The sequence below is a fragment of the Nothoprocta perdicaria genome, unplaced genomic scaffold (assembly GCF_003342845.1).
Source record: "Nothoprocta perdicaria isolate Ctin4 unplaced genomic scaffold, notPer1 scaffold_66, whole genome shotgun sequence".
Taxonomy (NCBI): domain Eukaryota; kingdom Metazoa; phylum Chordata; class Aves; order Tinamiformes; family Tinamidae; genus Nothoprocta; species Nothoprocta perdicaria.
In genome coordinates this window covers 1,217,651-1,240,535 of record NW_020455932.1, presented here as the reverse complement: position 1 = coordinate 1,240,535, position 22,885 = coordinate 1,217,651, and the positions used below count along the sequence as shown (strand labels likewise).

The 22,885-nt window shown below is 47.3% G+C and overlaps 1 protein-coding gene across 1 annotated transcript in view; it reads left to right on the top strand.

Annotated features, from left to right (window-relative positions):
* CASTOR2 (cytosolic arginine sensor for mTORC1 subunit 2) overlaps positions 1–22,885 on the top strand; it is a 72,680-nt gene that overhangs the window by 40,665 nt on the left and 9,130 nt on the right. The window contains exons 2-4 of the mRNA XM_026050167.1: positions 528–598; positions 21,386–21,579; positions 22,383–22,515. Of these exons, the coding sequence (XP_025905952.1) occupies positions 528–598; positions 21,386–21,579; positions 22,383–22,515 (398 nt within the window). The remainder of the gene's footprint in view (positions 1–527; positions 599–21,385; positions 21,580–22,382; positions 22,516–22,885) is intronic.

Sequence of the window (22,885 nt, the reverse complement as noted above, 5' to 3'; positions counted from 1 at the left end):
AGAAATCTTGGATGCAGGCCCTCTGCAGCGCTAGGAAGTGTAGGCTTTCCTTGTTCGTGTGTACGCAGTGATGGTAGAGTTGTAGTGGGGCTGTGAGGGGGATGAGGATGCTCTCCTCAAGTGGAGGAGATGATCTGAAGCGTGGGGAACAGATACCAAAACTTTGAATGGGAGGTGGCATTTATGAGACCTTGTCAGGGCATGAAACGGGGGCCAAATAGGAGAGACGGGTGGTTGCAGGTGAGCCACCAGAGAGCTCTGTGGAAGGTGCTGGTGTCACCGTGTCTGCAGGCCAGGCCGTGCTTGCCAGCATGTCTCAGCATAAGGCACATGGTAACTAATAGAGTCGCTAATAACTGAATAATAAAAATAATTTCATAATAAAGTAACAAATAAATCATATAAATTAATAAAAATAATAACTAAAGTAATAAAAAGTGTTTGTGCAGGTCTCTGTCCTGAGCGATGGGGCGACCTCCACTCAGCCCAGCTCCTAACCTTGCTCTCCTGCTGTTTGCCTCTGCCAGGTGCAAGTTCTTCAGCCTCACAGAAACCCCAGAGGACTACACCATCATCGTGGATGAAGAGGGCTTCCTGGGTAAGCGGCAGCGTGTGCCACCTCGCTACGCATCCTCAGGGAGGAGGAAGAGGGAATTGTGTCAGTTCTCGCCAAGATCATAAACCCAAGTGTTTGTAAAACAGTTCTCTTTGTAATGGCATGGTTGTGAGAGGTACTTTGATCACTTAAGCGCACTGTCTTGGTGCCGTACAAGGCATTTCATGTGCAGAGTGGGTGGATTTTAATGCTGGGAGAAGGGCATGCCTGAGTTTTAACAAGCAGCTTAAGCGTGTTTGGAAAAGCAAAGCCACCTTGTGCACCTCTCTGTTGGGCTTTGTCCTCAGGCTTCCCCAGCACCCACATCTCCTTCCTCCAGCCCCAAGGTCTCACCAACCTCCCTCTTTAAAAGTAACCCTTAGAGATGAGGAATTTCCTCACCCTGACGAAATGCAGTGGAGTTGCAGATCAGCCCTTTCGCCTTGTCACTGGCATTCCACTCTATGTCACGCATAGCGATTGTACATCTCTGCCCATGTCAGGGTCACCTGGGTGCCAAGGAAGGTCCCTGATGCAAGTTTCGGAGCTGGAGATGCTCAGTGTCAGGTGAGTGAGAACAGCCTGGCTTTGGTGATGGAAATAGCTGGTAATAACATTTATCATGTGGGCAGCTGAGTTTGCAGCAATGTTCCTTAGGTGGTGGAATGAGGAAGTGTTGGGCAGCTCTCATTTCTGTGCTGCTGGTGCTCTTTGCGGTCGGTTTCTGAAGCCTGCAAAAATATACCAGTTTGGAGGAAATTCATTAAAGTTGGAAATAGCTGGATTTAATTCGTGAGTTAGAATTAACTGTTAAGTAGCCACTTGTGACTTTGTAACACTCAGTAGTTTTGTAATATCAAAACCCTAAGGAGAAAATCGGAAAGGGTGGCCTCTTTATTTGGTGCACAGTGAAAGTTTTGTATCCAGTTGCTTTGCTAAATTATTCCCCTTTCAGTTTCAGAAGTGCTCGTACACTTATAATAGAAAAAAAAATCACATTTTAGAAGTCTATAATGTGAGCATAAATATTTTCCTGCAATAATCACTAGGCTGAGAGTAGGCAAACGGATCTTGAACATGTTCCTGTTTGTAATTTGGGAGCTGGTGGTGACTGGAACTGTAAGTCATGTGTTCTGGGGCTTTTACTTCCCAAAGAGCTTGAGTGACCTTTGCATTCCTGCTTTCCAAGCGTGTTCCTGTGTGCACGTGTTCCTATGGTGCATGCATGGAAACATCTTTAGTGCCATGAGTAGCATCAGCTTCCCTACTACAAGTGATCGATTTGGATTTAGCCTCCAGATGGGAGCAAGGTACCAAGCCTGCTCCAAAGAGCTTGGTCTAACACAGGGAGTGCTGCGTACAAGTGTGTCCCTGTCACAGCTAGTACATAAGGATGCTGGCACTGCAGCCCTGCTCCCCAGAAAACGTCTGCAGGGCAAAGCTGTAACCTCCTTAGCATTTGCTGTGCAGGAGAGCACCGTCTGCAGCCTAATTCTTTGCTTAAATAGCAAGAACCTTGCTTGTTCCCCGGACTCGCTCTTGGGCTTGGCCTCTGTGAGAGAGAATTTTATTCAGCAAACAATGAATAAAACCCCCTTTGCCTGGCTGGTAGTGAGGTGCACGAGCAGAAAGGGTTTGGCTCCGGTTCCTCGTGTGGAAAGACGAGTGTCTCAGCTACCAGGAAGCTCAAACAGCTGTGTAAAATCTTAACATTTATCCTAACATTTATCCCCTGCCATGCAGCTGGCATGTGGCAGGAGAGCCGAGTAGCTGCTGCTCCCTGAAACAGAATATTTTTTTCTGTTTTTTACCTTTTTGGCAAGAACTGGGTAAAGTTTGGGCCATTTCAGAGAGTAGCAGGGCTAGTATCCCTGTGTCTGCTGCGTGGCTGCACTAACCTGTGCCAGCTTGGGAGTTTGGTTATTTTGCTTCTCTTTTTCAGATTTTTCTCAAAATGTGTAAAAATGTCCTCGGATTCAGGACCACCAAACGCTTTAGTGCCACATCAAGTTGTTTTTTCAACGATATCGGGATGTCAGATCCCAAATGCAAAAGAAATGAGAATTCAGAGTTGCAAATAAGTGCAAGCAGCTAGCCCGTCTAGCCGGGAGCAGACTCTAACTCCCATTTAAAACGTGAAGGAAAATAAGCTAACAGATGCATCTACTTTTAGAAGCATTTCTCCTCTGAACTCTTTCTCCTTTAAATTTTTATTGTGAGGAGGCCTTCGTGCATCGAGGTGCAGTGGCTTGATTTGCTGCCTGACATTTGCAGCGGTAAATTCCTGGCCCTGTTTACTGCGTGCAGACGGCTGGGAAAAAACAGACGTTGCTAGGGAGAAGAGGGTTTTGCTCCTAAACACGTGCACAATCTCTCCCTTTTTTGGATCTCTGCATTGGCTAGGTAAGATTGTCTGTGATTTTCAGTGGTTTTTTTTCAAGTAATGTGGTCCTTGTGACCTAAATGTAAATTGAAAACATGAGGAATGGAGTACTGAGGGATTCAAAAAGGTGTTTGGGTGGAAAGGTCTTTGCCACAGCACACGGGTGCTTGTATTGATCTAGATACATGTTGAGGGCGTGCTACATGCGCATGATTTCCGTCTTCCAAGAGGCAATACAGTTTGGTGCTTTTGAGGGAAGAATGGGAAATAGGGAATATTCCCAGGTCTGATTTGTGTCACTTAGAGAAGGAATGCATGAGCTTCTGCTTAGAGCTCACGTCTGTGGATTTGTTAATACCGATCATCCTTGATACCATTCTTTACATTATTACTCGCCACTTGATGTCTTTTGGGTCCATTTTCTTTGCTCCCATTTAAAGAAATACTACATAAATAACACCTATTTTCCACCATTCCACCAAGAGATGAGTGTGAATCGAGATCTATTTTTGTTTCGCAGTTTGTGTTGTGGGAGCCCAGACGTCTCTTCCTGAACCACTTGACTGGCCAGGGCTTGCTCCTTTAAAATGATTCCATCTTGGCTGTTTCCTAGTGATTTCCGAAGCTGGAGTTAGATAAGGAGACATAAACCATGGTTGACTCTTACCAACACTTCCATTGATGCAGGCCTTAAAAATATTTTTCTCAATGAAATGAAGAAAAGATTCATTGAAACTTCACGTAGATGTCAAATGACAAAACACAACTCAAGTGTTAAGTAGCAGTCCTGTTTACTGGTTTCGATAGAGAGTGTTTGGCCATTTGTAGGCTGTTCCATCTTTGGACTTCTTATGGTAGGACTTAAGAGCAAGGTGTTTTTTCTGGTGGTTTGATACTAACCACAACCAGCTGGCTTGGTGGAGGTGAGCCAGGCTAGCAAAATGAGTAGCTGTGGGTCTGTAATTGGTATTTTTCCATGCCTTTTAAGGGGATTTGGCATTGCACACCCTATGCAGAATGAGGAAGAGCTGTTATCCCCGCTTCACAGCTAAGGAACTGAATCTAAGGGAGAGCTGAGGGACCTGCTCAAGAGAGACCAGTGGTACAGCAGAGACGTGAACTCTTTCCCAAGGCTGAGGGCACTCAACCCTCACAGCCCAGACTTTGCTGGCTGTGACCCCACTTCAAGTTTTAGATTCTACTTCTCTCAGCTTCACGACCTGGCTACTCATGCTGGCAACTGGATTTCCAGGCACCTTGCCATCCTTTCTGTAAAGGCTGTGACCCTGAACTAGGAAAGGTGAGTCTGGAATGACTTCCCACAAAGCAGTGTCATCTTTTGCAAGGAGAGAACCACTTCTATTCTGGTCAGCCCTTGCAGAATGCAGGCATGTGGCAGGCCCCAGAGTTGGGATCTGAGCAAGTTTGCCAGATTTGTTTGGTTTGGGTAAATCCTGAATTTATGATCCGTGGTTGGTGTGGTAATCCTCCTGCAATGTAACTAGATTTTTGGCTTTCTCTAGAGTCAGTTTTAATTGGTGAAGTGATGGAGAATCAGAACCTTGAGGATGAAGTGTCTGTGTCTGCTCCAGGCTTATTTGTTTGACTTTACTCTCATGTCGTGGCTCGGGTTCCTCATCTGAAAAAATTGGGATAATCCTATTAAATCACCTCATAACAGGCATTATAAAGATTAATTATTGAGCTTGTGGAAATGCTTTGATAACGTAGCAGTCAAGGGCCATGATAAATAGTAATTGAGGTAGCTTCTGTCCCAAGGGATTCCCAAGGCCTTTTACAATGGCTATGCTTCCAAACCTGTGGAATAAATCATCCCTGCAACAGATCAAATTAGAGATTATGGTGAAAAATAACTACTGTTTTATAGAAAAAGAGTTGCATAATCTTTTACAGTCTCATATCTTCGTATTTAATATTGCATAGGATTAAGTCATGCAGCCTCAAGGTCACAGTTGCACAAACTGTTAAGAATTTGGCAGCTTCATCTTTGAGTCCTATTTGGAATGTGGTTATTTGCGCTGCTCTTTCCATCCAGTGGAATATTGTCTGAAATGCAGTTTTTGGTTTTTTTAAAGGGTTGTGTGCTTTTTCATTTGAAAGTAGAAAAAGTGAGTCAAAGCATGTCCATTTCCTTATTTTGTCTCTCTTTATCTCTGCGCTGTTAGTTTTTGGCATTTTTCTTTGCTAGCAGCAACCTGAGGCATCCGCGTCCTCTCCCTATGCTCGTCCAGGCCAGGTCCTTCCCAGCCCCAGGCACATGGATCCTGCAAGCAAAGCCGTTGCCAAGATGTGCTGAAACCCTGGGAAGGCTCTGTCAAGAAGCGGAAAACCCACTGATTTCTGCAGTGTGTGCATTCTGGTTCCTGGAGACAACATCCTGGGCTCTTGTGGAGCCTGCATGGTTGCAGGCAGTGAGTTGGGAGGGACCTGGCCCCCCGTCCTCGGGGTACGGATGCATCTAAAGGTATCTCTGGCTGAGCTCATCCCAGAGCAAAGGCCACTCCTGGCTCCTTCTCTGCCTCCTTGAAGCAAGCTCTAAGTTTCACAGCCAGGTCGGAGTTTGCTTTCCCAGGTTAATGACACATTATCCCACGGGGAGGAAGGTAGGGAGCTGCCTGCTCTCCTGGCAGCCAACTGTGGCCTAATGTGGGGTTCCCTCACGAACCCCTTCCCTGGCCCGGGTGACGTAGCGATTATTTTTGGAGTTTACCTTCGTGCTCTGCACTTTTAGCCAAATACAATAAGGCCATTCTGTTTTTTCAGAGCACATTGGTGTTTCCTGTCACACGATAGCCCCCCGAGGTAAGGCGTCATTTCTTCCCCCCACATAGGAGGAAACTGATGCACGGAGACCAAGCATCTCCTTTAAGGTCACACACGCCTTTTTGGTGCTTTGCTGGATTTTTTGCCCTAACCGCAAGTCCAGATTTCCATGAACTTCAGAGTGGGGTGTTACTTACAGCTGTATTCCCAAGAGATGAGTGTCTCTTCTAACATGCAAAAATAGAATTTTGTAGCAGTCTTGCCTAGTAGCTGGCCACACGCAGGTGAGAAATGTGTTTTCCCATCACAACCGTTTCTTTATCATGCTGTGACTTTTTCTGTGCAATGCCATTTATTGGTAAATCAGGGTCCAGCCTGGCACTTACCCTGAGCTTTGTATTTTGCAGGGAGCTGTGAAAGAAGGCCACTGTCAGCACGCTTTATACAGGGACACACTCCTGTGCACTTTACATGCTTGCACTGGTCCCCTTGGAAATGCACTATTCTCATTTTGTTGAATTTTTAAAAAGTCACCGGAGAAGGATAACCATGTACATTTTTAGGTTGCCATCAGAGTTTAACGGTCCAGGGTTTGTAGGGTGAGCAGCATGCTGACTGAAAGCCAGGTCAAAGCTGGGGGCTTTTATTAGTCCTTGGTGGCTCTCCTCATGGACACTTGTACTGTGTCCTTCACTCGGGGGCCCAGATAGGTCAGGAGGGACTAAGGCAGTGCCTTAAGATACGGATTCACAAGCTCATAGGCTTTTAATGGAACAGCACGTGAGCTGCACCAGGACAGCAGCATGTTGTGCTGTGGCCCATAGAAGAGAGGAGCCGGTCACGCTGCAACCCCTCACTGCACATGGAACCGCTTGGAGAGCGGCGGGGCTGTGTGTCAGAGTTGGGATTTCAGGATCAGGCCCTGTGTTTGCACAGCTTCCCTTTGTTCCAAGTTACCCCGGAGTTATTTAATTTCCTGACAGCTGCGAAAACAGCATTTGCAGATAACAATGGCCTCTAATTAGGTTGCAGGCCTAAAACTGCCTAAGGTTGTGTTGAATGGTGGCACTAATTCTTTGCACGCAGCTAATGCCTGACCTGTGGGGCGGGCTGGTTTCCCAGCCCTGCTTGGCAGAGGCAGATCCATCTCGTGACACTCAGTGCATAAAGCCACTTGAGGGCTGTTGCATCTCTGAGGCTGCCGTTCAGCTGCAGGCACCTTCCAGGAATGTGTTTTCTTGCAGCTGAGGCTGCCAAACGTTGTGGAGACAACAGGCAACAGGACCACATAGGAGGCTGACCTGGGGTTGGGGTAGTAGCGCTCTGCAGGATTGTCCCTGTGCACACACTGCACAGCCAGGTGATGAAAATAAAACCACAGCTCACCCCTTCTTCCAAATCGTTTATTCAATTCGGAACGAGTGTTTAACATGAGGAGATGTTAATGAGGTCCAGGCTAAATCATGATTCCGGATATGCTGTACACCTAGATGGAAGTCTTGACACCTGAATTAGGGGCTTGCTGAGTGCTAGTCAGAGCTTACAGACTGACCAGCCTCTGTGCATCCTGTAGCACAGCACAGAGGGCTCCTTCGAGGAAGAAATTTGGTATGCATGCTGTACATTGCTTGCTTTTAGGTGCCTACTGTCCTGCTGGAGTACAGGGACGTGGTGAGAGATATTACTGCATCAATTGCATTGTACAGTAACAGTGAAGACATCTTGTCTGCATTAATCTGCATCTGTGGAGATTCTCATCTGTCTGCGAGATGTGGGGATGTCAGCTCCGATTGCCTGGCGGCTCCGTGAGCAATGCCCCTGGGAAGTCTTCTGCATAAGATCCTCAAGGACAGGAGACAAGCGAGAAGGTTCATTTTGTTCCTCCCCCAGTGCAGTCACCCACCAAACAACAATCTAGGGCTTCCTAAAACACAGCTTGAATCCACATTACCGTATTTGATAGCTATGAATGTACCAATCCACAGCAAATTTGTCTAAATCCCTTTTGATCTCCGAGACATCTGCGGCAGCACCTTCAGTGGTGCCTTTTTGCAGTTCTCCTCACTCGAGGAACTTCATGTAAGTGAAGGTTTTTGGTTGACAGTAGCCAGCTTCCTTCATAACTGCATATAAACCAAGGTCCTTTTCCTTCATAATTCCTCTCCTAGCTCTTTGCATGTTATCTGGGCATGTCCCCAGTTATGCATCTCACTAGCTCTGTTCATTCTGTTTTGACTTTATTCACTGGGATTTCCCTCACCATGTCCCACTGAAACATTTTCATCCTATTGTGTAAGACTTACTTATACCTCCTCGGTCCCAGTTTCCCATCTTCCACATTTACTGAATTTCCAAAGTTGGAATGAACTGTTTCTGCACACTTTGGGGCTGCATTTCTTTGAAGTTGCTTCTGGAGTATGTGAAATCAGAGAGGTTTGCACATGTGAGAAGCAGCTTCTCCAAGGGCTGGGGGTGTTGGGAGCACCAGGCATGTGGCTGGTAACTCTGGAGGGGTCCCTGACACCTCAATTTCTTTATCTTCATATCTCATACAATGCTAGACGTATTGTAAGCACTAAATAGATGATAATCTCGGGGGTCCTGCTGAAACAGCTGAGACTGCAAGGTACTTTTTTCACAGTTGTTTTTCTGTTCTGCTTCTCCAGATTTGCGTCAGGTATTTATTTACAGAAACACTTGGAGCTGAACTTGTGTAATTAAGAGTTCCCTTTTTTAATATATAGATACATGTCTTTATGAACATGCACATACATGTGTGTATATATGTGTGTATATATATGCATATACAAATATATGTGTATTCTATATTCAGAGATACAGAAAGAGATTAAGCAAAAGCATTTTTCAGCTGTTCTTTTCCAGATCCTGTCCTTAAACTCTGGCTTAAGACTGCAGAGTCTTAAACAAAGTATTGTTTTTTAAAGCTTTAATCATCCACTGAGAGCATCCAGCCAGAGTCAGTGGTCCGGGATCAAACCTAGGTTTTCACTAGTTGGTGAATGAGATGGGCAGCTCACACACAGATTCCAGGCATCTGTCAGGGAAGAGGCTTCAGCAGAGGACAGGATCATCAGGAGTTGCCTTGGTGGGGTGGCATGGTGCAGCTGAAGCCCTTGGTGATGCCAGGTTCAAGGTTTGGTGAATTAGTTTAAAAAAGGGCAAGGAAAAATAAAAGGCGTGACTGTGAGTACCCCCAGGAGAGCGTGCTGGGGGAGGTGCTGGTTGCAGATGAGGGTCGCAGGGCTGCGCGGATCCGTGTGCGGCCCGGACCCTGGCCCGGTGCTGCTTTGACATCACAGCCAGTGAACAGAAAATAAAGCAGCCCCTGGCACGAACTCCTTGCCTGCAGCAGCCCGACTCCCACAGACATTTGCAGTGGCTCCTCATGCTCCGAACCAGGGAAGAGATCCTCTCGCTCCAGGCAAATTCATTTTCAGAATTTGTATAAACAAATTCCTGAGATAGGCGAATGCCTCGGTGTGCCCCCTTTTACCAGCTCAACTGTACCTTTATGAGGACACGCATTTGTGTGCTCTAGGATTGGGACAGTCCATGCCAGCTTCTCTCAATGCCTTCCAGTTGGATGAAAGGAATTCACAAAGAGAAACCAGTTTGCTTTTAAAAGCTCAAGCAGTGTGTCCTAAACACAGAGTTCAAAGGAGCTTCAAGTGCAGCAGCCCCATTGGAAAACACGCGCCGGCATGAGAGGCAGTTTGCAGCAGCGCTTGCTGGGCAGAGCTGGCTGTGCCTCCAAAGCATTTGCACCTGCTTTATTTTAAACATATATGTCCTGCCACCTCGGGCTGGAGCCGAATGTGGACCAAATCCCTGTATGGCCCCGTGAAAGCTATAAAAGGCTTTAAAAGGCTTTGGAGGGAGAGAAGGCAGCTGGAAGGAGCCTGAGTCTCCACAAGGGAAGGTCCCACAGGGCCACACAGGAGAAGACCATATGCTGTGCTCACATCAAGCCCTGTTGTGTGGACCAACTAAAGATTTGACTAAAGCACCCTGAACAGCATCGTATTTCCAAGGTGAGCACAAGGCAGAAAGGCTTAATACGAAGAATTTCCTGTAGAGAAGTTTGCCAGTTTAACAGACTCGCTCTTAACGAGCAGATCAGGTCCCTATTGCAGGATAGCAGCAAGATGCACTATTTGTGTCCTGTAATTTCTGGTGGATATACGTGCCATAATCTTTGCTTTTCTGCCAGCTCCTTTCTGCAGTTCTTAAACATCTCAGAGAGGAGAAGAACGTGGGATTAGAGAGTAAAACCGAGCTGGCCTCTTCCTATGGAGGCAAGGGGAACAAGACAGCTTGTTCTTGACTCCCGTCTGATTGGACCTTGTCTCCTTGGGGTTGGTGGGATAAGCAGCAAGATAAGAGCTGGCTTCGCTGGGTGAGAAGGCCCTTGTGCTCAGAAATGCCAGGGAGAAATTGTGTGGAAAACTCTTTCAACTAATGGTCTGAAAAATATTCCACAAAGGTTATTTTCTGCCCTTGCCTCTAATTACATCTTAAACATTAATAGCTGGAGCAAACAGAGGATCGCACTCACTGATGTCACAGCTCACTTGGAGCGATTTGTTCTTCAAGATAATGAACTGGGTCAGCAAAACTTGGAAACTTCATGGAGGTTGGGGCTGATGGTGCTGCCTCACAGTGATTTTGACCAGTGATTCCTATAGAAAAGCCCTAACCCCTTCCCTCCTTTTCTGGATTTCAGGAACCTAGGAAAGGAGCCTTCATGCAGGGCCACCTGACTTTTTCAATTGCTTTCCAATACATCAAAGTGTATTTGAGCCAGTCTTGGGAGCAACCGGGAGGGATTTACTACCAAATACTGACACCATTGCCTTTGGTGAGCTCCAGCCCTTGTGCTTTGGTACAGGAGGTATCTTTGCATCAGGAGGAACCTTTGCCTTCCTCGTTGGAGACCGTCAGCCCACGTATAGCAATTCTGCACCCTAGAAAGAGAACAGGCTGGTGGGCGTCAGGATTTGGGGGCAGAAACGCATGTCCCCTTGAGCATGCAGCCCTCACACCAGCAGCGAGCAGCGAGCGCACCAGTGATGGTGGGTGCCTGTCACACTCGCCACCAAGAGTGGCCTTCATCCCACACTCATTCTCAACAGCACAAAAGATCCTCTGCTAGCTTACGTGGTGGCAGGTCTAAGTGGTAGAGCCCTAGCGCAGAACTGTGTGCCGAGCACGACGGTGCTTTGGTGGAAATGCGTTTTTTTCCATAGTTTGCTACACCAAGATGGTAATTGTAGTGGCTTTCTTCTGAGCACAGGTCAACTCTATGATTTTCTATTTTCACTTGATTTTTTTGATATTGCACTTTCAGTGTTTTTGTCTGCAAGATGCATGATTGGTCACTGTGTTAGAATGCGTTGAGGGAGGCAGCCTGAAGAGCTGCAGGCCTTAGGATGGTGGCTTGGAAGGAATCTTCTACAAGGATCCCCTCTTTCCAGCTCTGGCTGCTAACAGGATCCTTAAACTACACCGAAGTGAGCAAGATACGGATATGGTGCTGATGGGTTTATGTTTCAACGTGATGATCTTGAGGGCCTTTTCCAACCATGATGATTCTAAGACTCTGTGATTCTTTGTGTCTTAGTCCTTTGCTGATTGTCAGCCTGGACACATTTGCAGGACGAGCTGTCCCACCACGGATTCACCTGAGCATCACTGAATGTGTCACTTTCCCAGCATAGGTGAGTCTCTCCAAGCTCCAGGCCACCACTGGACCTTGACCCTGTGGAGAAGCTGCACATATCGTGTCTTGCTGTACTGAGAGGTGGGATCATCCTTTTCATTAAGGGCACACTTATAAATAAATATTGATTTATAAATAAGGCAAGTTATAAAAGGTTAATAAATGATATAGAAGTTGTTAATTAATGAATAGAGTCAAGCAGGTCAAGAGGTTGCTTTTACCTGTCCAAAGTGCATATTGCTCACCACAGTAATGGATTTACAGTGCCTGTTAAATATGCAGGAGCTGTTTACGGAAGCTTGACAAATGCCACCCTACAAATGGGTGAAAATAGCCGAAGAGGTCGTCTTCACCGGGTGACGCAGCTGGATTGTGTAGAGCACAGGTCTTTTTCCCCCTTGGAATGCCTGGTGCTTTGGTGGAGTTTCTGTGAGCACTGCTTGCTGTCGTGCAGACCAAGCTGCAGATCTTCTAACAGGCACCACTTTCTGTGCTGTTATGTCTTTTTTACTTTTAAACCTTTGCTTTTCTGCGGTCCTGCAGCAATGCAAACGCCTCTCCCTGCATCTCAGCAGAGAGTAAACACTTCTGTAGGGGAAGTCCTTTTATTATTTTTATTTTTTTAATAAGTTACTATCTTAAATTTGAAGAGAGTGCAACATTTTGCTCATCTCTGAGCAAACTATTTGCTGCTATGTGTGTTGCCGGAGTGACCTCTGGTCTCCATAGGATTAGAGTGTTCCTAGGGATTTTGCTCGGAGCTGCGTGGCAGGGTCACCCTATCCAGGCAGCTTTGTCACCACTGGTTTTTAATCGATATGCTGTTACAGAGTGAGCAGCTCGCGTTGAAATCCAGCAACTGCAATGGGCTGCTGGAGAACACTGCCCAACATATGGGCAATGTTTAGCAAGAAAACTTATTGTTTTCCTTTGTTTTGACACTTGATTCTCTAATATTCCCAGTTGCAAGCAGCCCGGGCAGCTCCTGGGACGGCTTTTCCAGCAAGTCGAGAGGTTGCTTTTACCTGTCTGAAGTGTATGTTGCTCTTTAGGGTGACGTGATGCAGGTGCCGCCAGACCGATGCTGATTTTTCTGATGTTTAATTTGCCTTTTGGTGGCAGAGCACTTGCTTCTGCAGCATCTCAGTATGGCAGTCGGAACCAGTGAAGGACAAATTTCTTGCCTTTGAAAACTTTCTGTTTTTTCCAGGCAGCACCTAATCAGGGAGCAGAAGGCTCTGCTGCTCTGCCAGGCTGGTGGCTCAGGAGAAAAGATAAAAAGAATCTTCCCTTAGCAAATATATGTATTTTTTAAGGGCCGCTGATTGGATCCAGTCTTGCCGGCAGGCAAAGAAGAGCTCCTTCGGTTTTGGCTCGTCATCTTTTACACAGTGCTCCCCCTCCACTCGCACTCTATTTTTGTCTTCTGAGCTATCAACAGCAAGAGATAAAAAAAAACCCTCCACTATTGAGAAATTTGGTGTCTGCACAAAATCACAGTCTGTCCCTTTAAACCACAGATAAGCCTTAGTGGAATTTCTATTCTGGGAATAGTTAATTCTGTTTGAGGTTGGGCAAGAGAGGAGTGCTTGCAGGCTTAGTAACAACATTTTCACCCTATTTGATATATTTCTTTTTTCTCCCAAAGATTTGCCTCCCACATTTGATGGATAGCACAATTATTGATCAATTCCCCCACTAAGGAGATGATAGAAAAATAAAAAGAAAAGAGAGAGAAGAAAACAGTAAATAAATAAAGCCCAAAAGAGTATTTGTAGCTGTGGTGCTGTTATATAATAGCTATTATGTAATGCCTGTTGGAGCCAACTAAAAATATACTGGAAGATAACTTTGAATTCATTGGAAGCTTCAATTCATTACAGTGTTTAACTAGTGTTGTCCCAGGTTTTCTGGATGCAAACCCCTCCATGGTTTGCAGCCTTGGCCCTTCTCCCTTGAGTGGTCCCAGTAGAATCAGCAGGGTTTACAGGAGCAGATGCACTCCAGACCACAGCGTCTCTGTGGTCGGGGAGATGCAGTTTTCCAGGGGAGCATTCGGAGCTGCTGTTTCTGGCATCTAGAGCTCACATGTAACTAAGCCGTCTGGAAATGCTCGCTCGGCCTCCAGTGGGATCAGGGAATGTCTTTGTTTCCAAGAGGGCAGAGGTTGGCTCTCACGTCAGGGCTTCCAGAGCCCCCGTTTTGCACAACTTCACCCATGAAGCTTCTCAATTGCAGCCAGGGAAGTGCTGCGTTCTGCGCTGCGCATTCTGCTCTTGAAGGTTGCAGAAGCAGCCATTAGTTCCTGTAGTAATTATTGCTGCTGCTATTACTTTATTACAACCATTTAATGAACTACGAGTAGAGATAACTCCTGGTTAAACTCAATTTCCTCTGCAGGAACAGAAACATTGACAAACTAATGAAGGGAACAAGCAATGCTTTGTACTTGAGCTGGCTCTGTGTCAGCCGTAGGGGCAAGTGCAATTACATGGCCTCCAGTTTTAGGGAGAGGATAATCCGGATAAGCAAAGTGGAGCTTTGGTTTTGTCAAATGCAAACTTCTGCATGTTTGCTCCTGGATGCATGCAGCAGGCTTTCTCCTGGGAGATGCATGCAGAGGAAGAAGTCGTAAATTGGAGGTCCAGGTCCCCACCATACCTGATCACCCTGCCGGGGTATGAATACTTGTCACCAGCAGGTAGAGAGATGTGAGAGAGACTTCAAAGCCACAAGAAGTTAGGCAAGCCAGAATTGTTTCACACTACAGTGTAAAAGTTTAAAAGTCCACAGTGTCAGGCCCGCATAATTTGCTTTATGTGAGTAAGATAAAGTCTTACAGCACTTTGTGCCTCTTATTGCTTTGCGTACATAGAGGGAGGGGGTCTGCAAAGTACCTGCAGCTGATGCGTTTCAGAGGCCACTGCCCGTTTCCTCGTGCCGTCCTGTGTGAGACGTGGGTGGCAAGAGTTTGCGAAAGAGAAATGCCAAAGCCGGAGGAAAGAAGAGCCATCCACGGCATCCTTGGGTAGAATTTTTATTTACAATGGCGTTTCATCTAGCCAGCTCTTGGATGGAAAATCAGCTGGGTTTGTTATTATGGCTGGGTTTCAGTTGCGTTGTTTTTCTTCTCCTCTCTCCAGCCCCATTATCTTGCATGAGAAAATCACTTAATTTTGCAACCAGGAGATGCACTGCAGTGCAGATCCACCAGCAATGGCCCCATCGGCGACCCTGCCCTGGCCACTGCGTAAAGCCCTGCAGTGACCCACGGAGCTGCAGGCATTCAAATGAGTTGTGCAAATTAGGCTTTTAGGATTAGTCACGTAGATGTGCAGCATCACTGGTGGGTTGCCAGGGTGTTGCCATGGCTACTCGCACGGGGTTCCTGAGAAGAACAAACTGCCCCAAAGTTTATTAAACAGCAACCTCGCATGCCAGCGCACGCGGGTGGACAGGGTGGACACGTCCTCTGTGCCTGGAGGGGAGCTTGGCTGCCAAGACCACAGCAGCAGCCTTGACTGGGGCCATCAGGGGAGAGATGCTGTTTTCTTCCCGAGGAGGAGCAACGGGGTGTTTATTCCTTGCCCTTTCTTTGGCCAAATGTGTGTAGCAGTAGAATCCCATGGTGTTGTGAGACCAGTGGGCATTAGCTAGAGTCCCTTAAGTCCTTCCTGGCTGGTGGTTTGGCTTTTGTCGTTCCCAAAGAGCAGGATGCCGTGGTTTGTCTTCAGGAAGAAATACACCGCAAATCTTCTCTGCTGTCACCTCTTTGCGTATGGGCCTGCCTGGTGCAAGGGGAAATGCCTGATCCTTCTGTTGATCTTCTCTTCTAGCCCTTTTTCAGACATGGGGGATTCAAGCTTTAGGAAGAGAAGTTCTAGAAACCTCACGGTGCCATTCCTATGGGATTTGTGCTGCTCTATCATTGAGAATCCAGCCTCATAGCCCTTTTTTGATTCTCTCTCTCCCTTCGGATGTCTTCTCCTAGGACATCTAACATATATACACACAAGTTTACTTGGGAGCTCATGAAGAGAACACATGCCTTTGGTAGGTCCAACCTGACATGTTTTCCACGTGTTTCTTGGGGAAAGTGTTTTGAAAGAGGCTCTTTTCACTGGAAGCATGGCGAAGGTGCCTGGCAGGTCATTCTTATCAAGGACTCCATGCCCAGGACTTGCTTTTCCTTGGTCCTTCTCTGACTTTCCATCAACAATGCCAAAGCTCTCCAGTGTGAGTAACGCATCACAACTTGATAAACGGAACAGAGCAGCACCCTAGGGTCCAGAAGCAGCTGCTGATTCGAGCTCATGCATGACCTAAAGGCAAATGCCACGTTCCCACCAGAGCTGGCATGATCTCGAAGGGTGAGCACGGCTCATAGCCACAGAAGGTGGCACGCACGTGTGCTATACAGCAGAGCACCTATGCACACACGTGCTATATGTTTGTGTGCTCACAGGCTACCACAGCCCTCCTGCTTCCTCAGTTTGGAGGCTTCCCACTTAAACCATTCTGGTTTGCCACAGAACGTGTTGCTCTTACTTCTAATTTCCCACGAATGGGTGGCCAGGGAGTTCCCCCTGCTGCTCTCCTGAGGGTTTCCTTCCCTCGAGCTCCGCGGCTGCTTCCATCTGAACAGGGCTGCAAACGCTTTGGACAGTGGCATCTGCATCCTAGTTTAGATGTGGCGAGAGCTGCAGACTGCCCTGATTAACAGGGAGGCTCTGCTCTTTCTCCTCACCATCCCTTCCCAAACACCCTCTGCTTGGCAGGTCCTCACAAGGCTTTGTGATTGCCTTGCTCATTGCCCTGCTCTGCCCTCAACCTGTTGCTCTGCGATGGGACCCTCCACTGGAGCCAGCCCACGGCCAGTGCAAGTGCTGGTGCTCATCTCCTTGCTTCGAATTCCCTGCAAAGAAAGGCTCCTGTGGCATTCCAGGCGAGACGCTGGTGCCCTCTCGCTGTCCGGCCACGAAGGCTTCAAGGAGGATGGCCACTAAGGCTGAGCACTTCAAGTCTAACTGCAGTCCGGGGATGGGAATCCAAGGGCCCGCTTGGTCATGTCCTGTTTACCTCTGTCTGTTCCTTTACGAAATGAGTGGCTTCTCTCCTCCATCCCTGCTCTTGCATTTGGGAGCGATTCAGGCTCACGCTGCTGGAGGCTCTGCAAAAATCCCCCCTGTTCTGCAGAGCCCGCAGGTGTTTTTCTCTCTTGGATTAGGGAGTGAAGCTGGGTTCTTCCCATGCATTTCCAAGCAGCGAAAGCAACCAGAGCATTTGCAGTAGGTGAAAGTCCCTGGTTCGGCTCCTCCATGCCAGCTGGGCGTATCCAGCTGCTGGAACAAGCCCAAATTCATGTCTGTGCCCTTAATTGGAAAGCAAGGCCCGGGAGGACTCCAGACATGTAAATAAATCAGTCAGCCGCGTGGCGTCATCTGTGCTCTGTGCAAGCGCCACCAAGGACGTGCTGAGCCCAAAGAGTAATTTTAATTAGCACATACTCCTTCCCTAGCTGCATAATGAGGATAGTAGATATGTAGATACATGTAGATATGTGGCGGTGTGTGCTGCTTATCAGGGAGCATCTGCCTTTCTCCTGACCCCCATCCAGGTGAGCATCTCCATCAGCTTTGCTGGGAGAGGGTCATGCAGCTCATGGAGATGCAAAGGAGAGCAGTGGTGAAATGGGCTCTCCTGAGGTCCTCATTGTCAAGTTTGATATAGAACCATAGGTAGATAGTTTTTTAATCTTCAAACAAAGGAAAATCTCTGACGGTGCACAATGACCAGAAGGAGAAATGTCCCATGAGAAGCAAGTCCCTCTGTTGCCCTCACAGTGTTGTTGCGTTGGGAAGTGTGAAGCCGCTGTCTTTAGATCCATCCTCAAGGTCCACAGAGCAGCAGTGGCCCCAGCCGTATCCTCTCCACTTACGTCCTGGGAAAGCTGCAGCAATCGCCACTCTCACCCTGTTCTCTAACACTTAAATCTTTGTCAAAAGATTTTTAAGCAGAATTTTTCCATGCTGCCGGCTACAGCCTTTTGTATTGTGAAATGGGTATAAATCTCAGCCGAACAGGTCAGCTGGTTTTTGAGAGCCAGCTTCGGAGGAAGGCAGGGGGATTTTGTGCCTGGTTTAGAGATAGGAAACTGAGGCACGTAAGCACTGAGGTTAAAGCAGCTGCAAAAGCAACAGCAGCAGTGTGTTCGTGGAAGGGGCTCAAGCTGCTGAGCCGGAGGAGTCCCCCCGCATACGGCCACTCCTGCTTCTCTGTCATATCCAGCCGTGGCACCAGAGGCTTGTCGAGTGGAGGGTTGCGTTTGTTTTTATTTTTCCAAAATTTTCCACTTCCCAGAGCTTTTATTTGTAAGGCCTGGCCATTCTGCTCTTGCAGAAAAGAGCATTCCACATGTCGTTGCAACACAAGGCCCGTGCCACCTGACGCCTTTGCAGAAGGCAGCTCAGAAGGATGGAAGAAGTGCGGTGCAAGGGACCTAAAGCCAGAAGGCTGATACAAAAAACACATCATTTTTTGACTTTGTTATTCTTTAACATTCAGAGAGCAGTGGCTGCAAACACAAACCCTGTAATGATAAACTGAATGAGCAACTGCTTCCTTTGGAGTAGCAGAACCAAAAGAAGTCAGTGAATAACTTAGTACTCTGCTGTAATGCAAAAATATCTATACTGAGTGAAAATAAGTGCTTATGAGATGAGACAATATACCACACCAAAGAACCAAATGAACTCACTACCTTCATTTCCCTCACCTACCTTTCATTGTAGCCCTTTTAGAAGAAACCTGAACCCATGAAAATTTGGTACAGAGAGGAAAAAAAGGTCTGGTGGTGGCTGCATGAGGCTAGTAGACCGTTAATGAGTCTTTCTCCAAAATAAAGACACAAAGTACTGATATTTTCCCATTATCTTGCAGAGGAATTGCAGAACCAACTCATAGGTCTGGGCTGGAAAGCAGCAGACCTTCCTCCCTGGTTCTAGTCCCCTTAGCTGCTAATGGAGACCGCTGTGGTGGAAGTGTCATTATCTGGCCAGTGTTTTGTACAAAATGAGTTTTGTGAAAGTGCTGTGGAGAGCATGGGCTTGCAGCATCTCACAGTGCTCTGGAGGCACAAGCTCAATTCATAGCTGGGCCTCAGCCAATGTTTGTTGTCCTATCTGGGACCGGGATCGATTATTTGAACTTAGGAGCCAATTATGGCCAATGTGACACTCGCCACCCCTTGTCCCAGGGTGTCACTTGCTGTGGAGGTGGTTCTGCTTCAGCCACGTGTGCCAAGTGGGACAGGGAGGCTCAGGATGGACCGTGGGCATTTTAAATCACCCATGGTGTGAATAAGTGGTTCCCTTGAACATCTCCCCTGGAGGAGTCATGTCCTGTATATCACCTGCCTGGGGACAACACGTATTTTATGCACCAAAGGGAATTTTGGATGAGAGAAACTGCTGTATTGGGCAAAATCATGCTCGAGGCAGATGCGATGTCAGGTGATGGGTCACATCTCATGCAAGTTTGTGGATTTCAGTGCCAGCTAACATGGGCGAAGTGACAGCAGGAATCCATGGCCCTTCTTTGCTTGCCAGGATGGTTGTGATGGATGAGTTGGTCCCAAACAACAGGCACTTCATTATTTCGATGTTTATTTACTACCTTGTTCCCTCTCAGTGAGTATGTGCTAAGGTTACACGTGCTGTTTTCTGCGTTCCTTGTGCTTCTGTTTAGCACCTTCCAAGGCGAAGCGTCGTCCCCCATGGCTGGATTGATGCTGCTGAAATGACTTTGTGTAACCTCAAACCTGCTTTTGCTTCACTGCAGTTCAGGTTGTGCTTCTCCATCCCGCTGCCTTGTGGAAGTGGCATCCAGAAACCGCACCTCGGGCTGTCTGCTCTCGGCGACAGTAGCTGCATTAGGGGACACAGGTCACTGAAGGCCCTTGTCACAGTTCCCAAGGGCTTGTTAAGCCATTTAAGGCCATGTGAGCAATGCTCCCCAGTCGCTACAGATTATGGGCAGATCAGCCTTTCCACCCTGCGGGGAGGAGGTCGCCAAGCGCTCCGTAAGCGGCAGGATAGTGCATCCAGCCCCAGGACACATTACCTCTCCCACCACATCCCTGACCCCAAAGAGCATTTAATGAATTGCAGCGGGGCCCACTGGAGCAGGAGCTAAGGCGCAAGCTCCCGGCAGTCCTGGTGACAAGCACTGTTTTTCTCTTTTTCTGTATTTGTTTCGCAGGCAGGGAGCAGAGGTGGGAATAGAGGAGAAAAGGCCTCAGCTGTTTATTAGCTGAGTACAGGTTGTTTCGAGCCCTTGCTGCTCCACGGGCTCTGCTTCAGGGTTCTCTGCTGGCGCAGAAGGCTGTCCACTTGGCAAATGATATTTTGCTGTGACAATTTTCAGTGAGCATTACTCTCTCCACAGTACCCTGCTGCTGCTGACGGATGCCCAAACTTACCCCAATCCCTGGCGTCTAGTTTTCCTCCTGCGCAAGCTCTGATGATTCAGTGGAAGAGCAGCGTTGGCCTATGAACCTGAACAGCAGAGTGCAGAAGCGCAGTCATCCGCAGGCCAACTCTTTGCCTTGTGTTTACTTGGGTTTATTTTCAGGCCGTGCCCAGCTGTGGGCTTTGGGGAGAGCAAAGCAAGCACTATTTGTTATTTGGTTCATTTAGGGTTTTCAGCACTTTGTCATCTCTCAGCAGCAGTGCCCAGGGTCTGTGGGGCAGTGAGTATATGAATTTATTACCTGGTGTCGGGAGCTGTGCAGAAACATCTGTATGGAAGATGATGGAAGGACCAGGAGAGGATGGGCAAAGTCAGAAACTGGGTATGGAGACAATATAAAAATAGTAATACCTTTCAGGGTGAGGACATGAGTGCTGGATGAGCTTTCGATAAGCTTGCTTCCCCCTGCTAGAAAAGGAGACTGAGTTGTCGGGTGGCATCGGCGCCCTTGGTAGTTCTGCGTGTGTTTGGCAGAGCTCTGGTCCCGGTGGGCACATCTGCAGGGGCACATGGGGCTGAGGTTGAGTTCTGTAAGGCAAGCCAATGAAAGCGGCACTCAGGAGCTGAGCCTGAACTCTTGGCCTCTGTAACGTACACATTGTTATCCAGTATTGAATTGGTCTTTGCCAAAAGGCAGCCAAGCTCATTAGGAGGGCTTTAAACTAAGCAAGAAGCAGGGAGTGTGACACAGACAGTGTGATGCAGCCAAAGTCAGAAGGTGCCCAGTGGCAGCAATATGTTAGTGGTGAAATGAGTCTAGGGTGTGATTATAGAGGGTCCTCTTTCACCCCTCCCAGGAAACCTTCAGACTCAAATACTTCCCTCAAATGCCTGTACACCAATGCACACAGTATGCGAACAAACAGGACGAGCTGGAGATCTGTGTGTGGTCCCAGCATCATGATCTCCTTGGAATTACAGAGACATGGCGGGATAGTTCACACGACTGGAGTGCTGTCATGAAAGGCTATGTGCTTTTTAGGAAGGACAGGAAAGCAATTGGAGAAATCAGGTGATGAGGAGAGAGATTTGAGTCAGGGGCCTCAGGCTACCTCTGCAGGTGATATCTACAGTGCTGGTCCTAGCATTCTAGCAAATGACTGAGACATGTAATTCTTTGCATCATCCTTGCACATATTTATCAAATCTGCAGTGGAAAATGATGCCATGGGCACATGATGAAAGGAGTATGGTACTAAGCTGTGAAGCAGTGTGGAAAGCCAGGGAGGTAGGCTGGATAAACGAGCTCATTTTATTCCTGGCATTGAGGTCTGTGCAAACCATACCTGGACCAGACAATGTCTCTCTTGGGCTCTAAAACATGCTTCTGTCCTTTCTCTCCATCTCTTTGCAGAGCTCCCTTCCTCAGAACACTTGAGTGTGGCAGATGCTACATGGCTTGCTCTCAACGTGGTGTCCAGCGGAGGTGGCTTCTCCAGCTCCCAGCCCATCGGTGTGACCAAAATTGCCAAGTCAGTAATAGCACCACTAGCTGACCAAAACATCTCAGTGTTTATGCTCTCCACCTATCAGACGGATTTCATCTTGGTAAGCGGGCTTGAGAGAGTGAGTCAGGTTGCGATGCTGCACGCTCCACCAGAATGAAAGTTCAGCCAGGCAAAGCTTTAATGACTCCTCAGGGAACAAGTTGCTTGAGGAGCAGCAGAAATACCAAAATCAGCAATCCCCAGAGCTCTGCCTCTTGCAGTTAGGCTCTCTGACATCTGAGAAGCGTTATGGATGGGATGAGGTATTTGTTGTGTCACTGTTGGCTGAGTTATCCAGTATTGAATTAAAGCACTTAGCCTGCACAGCGGTCTCTCCCTTACTGGAGACAATGGTGGGATTTCTCACCTTCACTCGGTTATGAGAAGTAGAAAAATGATGTCTAAGAATTGTAGGAAAGTAGTATCTATTGTCAGTTTGGTCGATAATGGCCAAGAGGCTTCAAGGTGTTTCGTAGATGGACACACTGTCCATGGCACACACATGTATTAGGAAATAAGTCTTAAGAACAGGCAGTGCTAAGTTCTTGATAAGGTGCTGGAAGAGAAGAGGTGAAACACTTTCACCTTTGTAGCTACAAGCTGATTCAAGCTTGTGCAAGTCCACTGAACTCTTTCCATGGATCTGAAACTGCTGTGTTGCCTAATCCTACTGATATTTGCAGTAGCATCACTAAATATGCTTCTTCAAATGCACATCAGGATAATAATTTCCTTATGCACGTGCTGGGTCAAAGAGGAATGATGTGTCTACTTTTCTGTGCCCTAAGAGTGCATAGCCTCCACTGAAGCATGTTTTCATATCTTGCATGTCTCATCACAAGCAATTTCTCTTGTCACCTTCAGGTACGTGAGCGAGACCTGCCCTTCGTGATGCACACCCTGGCTGCCGAGTTCACGATCCTCAGAGTAGTGAATGGGGAGACGGTGGCTGCGGATGACCTGGGTATAACGAATGGATTTGTCAAACCCAAACTGGGTAAGTTAGATGGGAGTGAGGAATCTGAACATTTTGGTGAATATTTACCTTTCTGTAGGACAGTAAACTATCTTAGGCCATACCTGAGTCTGCCCCAGTTCAGCCAAGGCTTTGAGTAGGTCCTTAACATGCACAACCTAGCAAGAGTGATGCTGATGAGCTCTGCTGAATTTGAGCCTTACAATTCCATTTTCATGTGTCTGCACGTATCAGAGAACAGAAAGTTAAAATACAATTCGTATTCCATAGCAAAAATAACATTGTCTTAAGCCCACAGTTCCACATTTCATCATTTCAAGAGTAAATAGCTTAGAAAAAACCTCTTTTAAAGCACTGCGATGATTGGTGCACACAGAATATTGGTATTGAA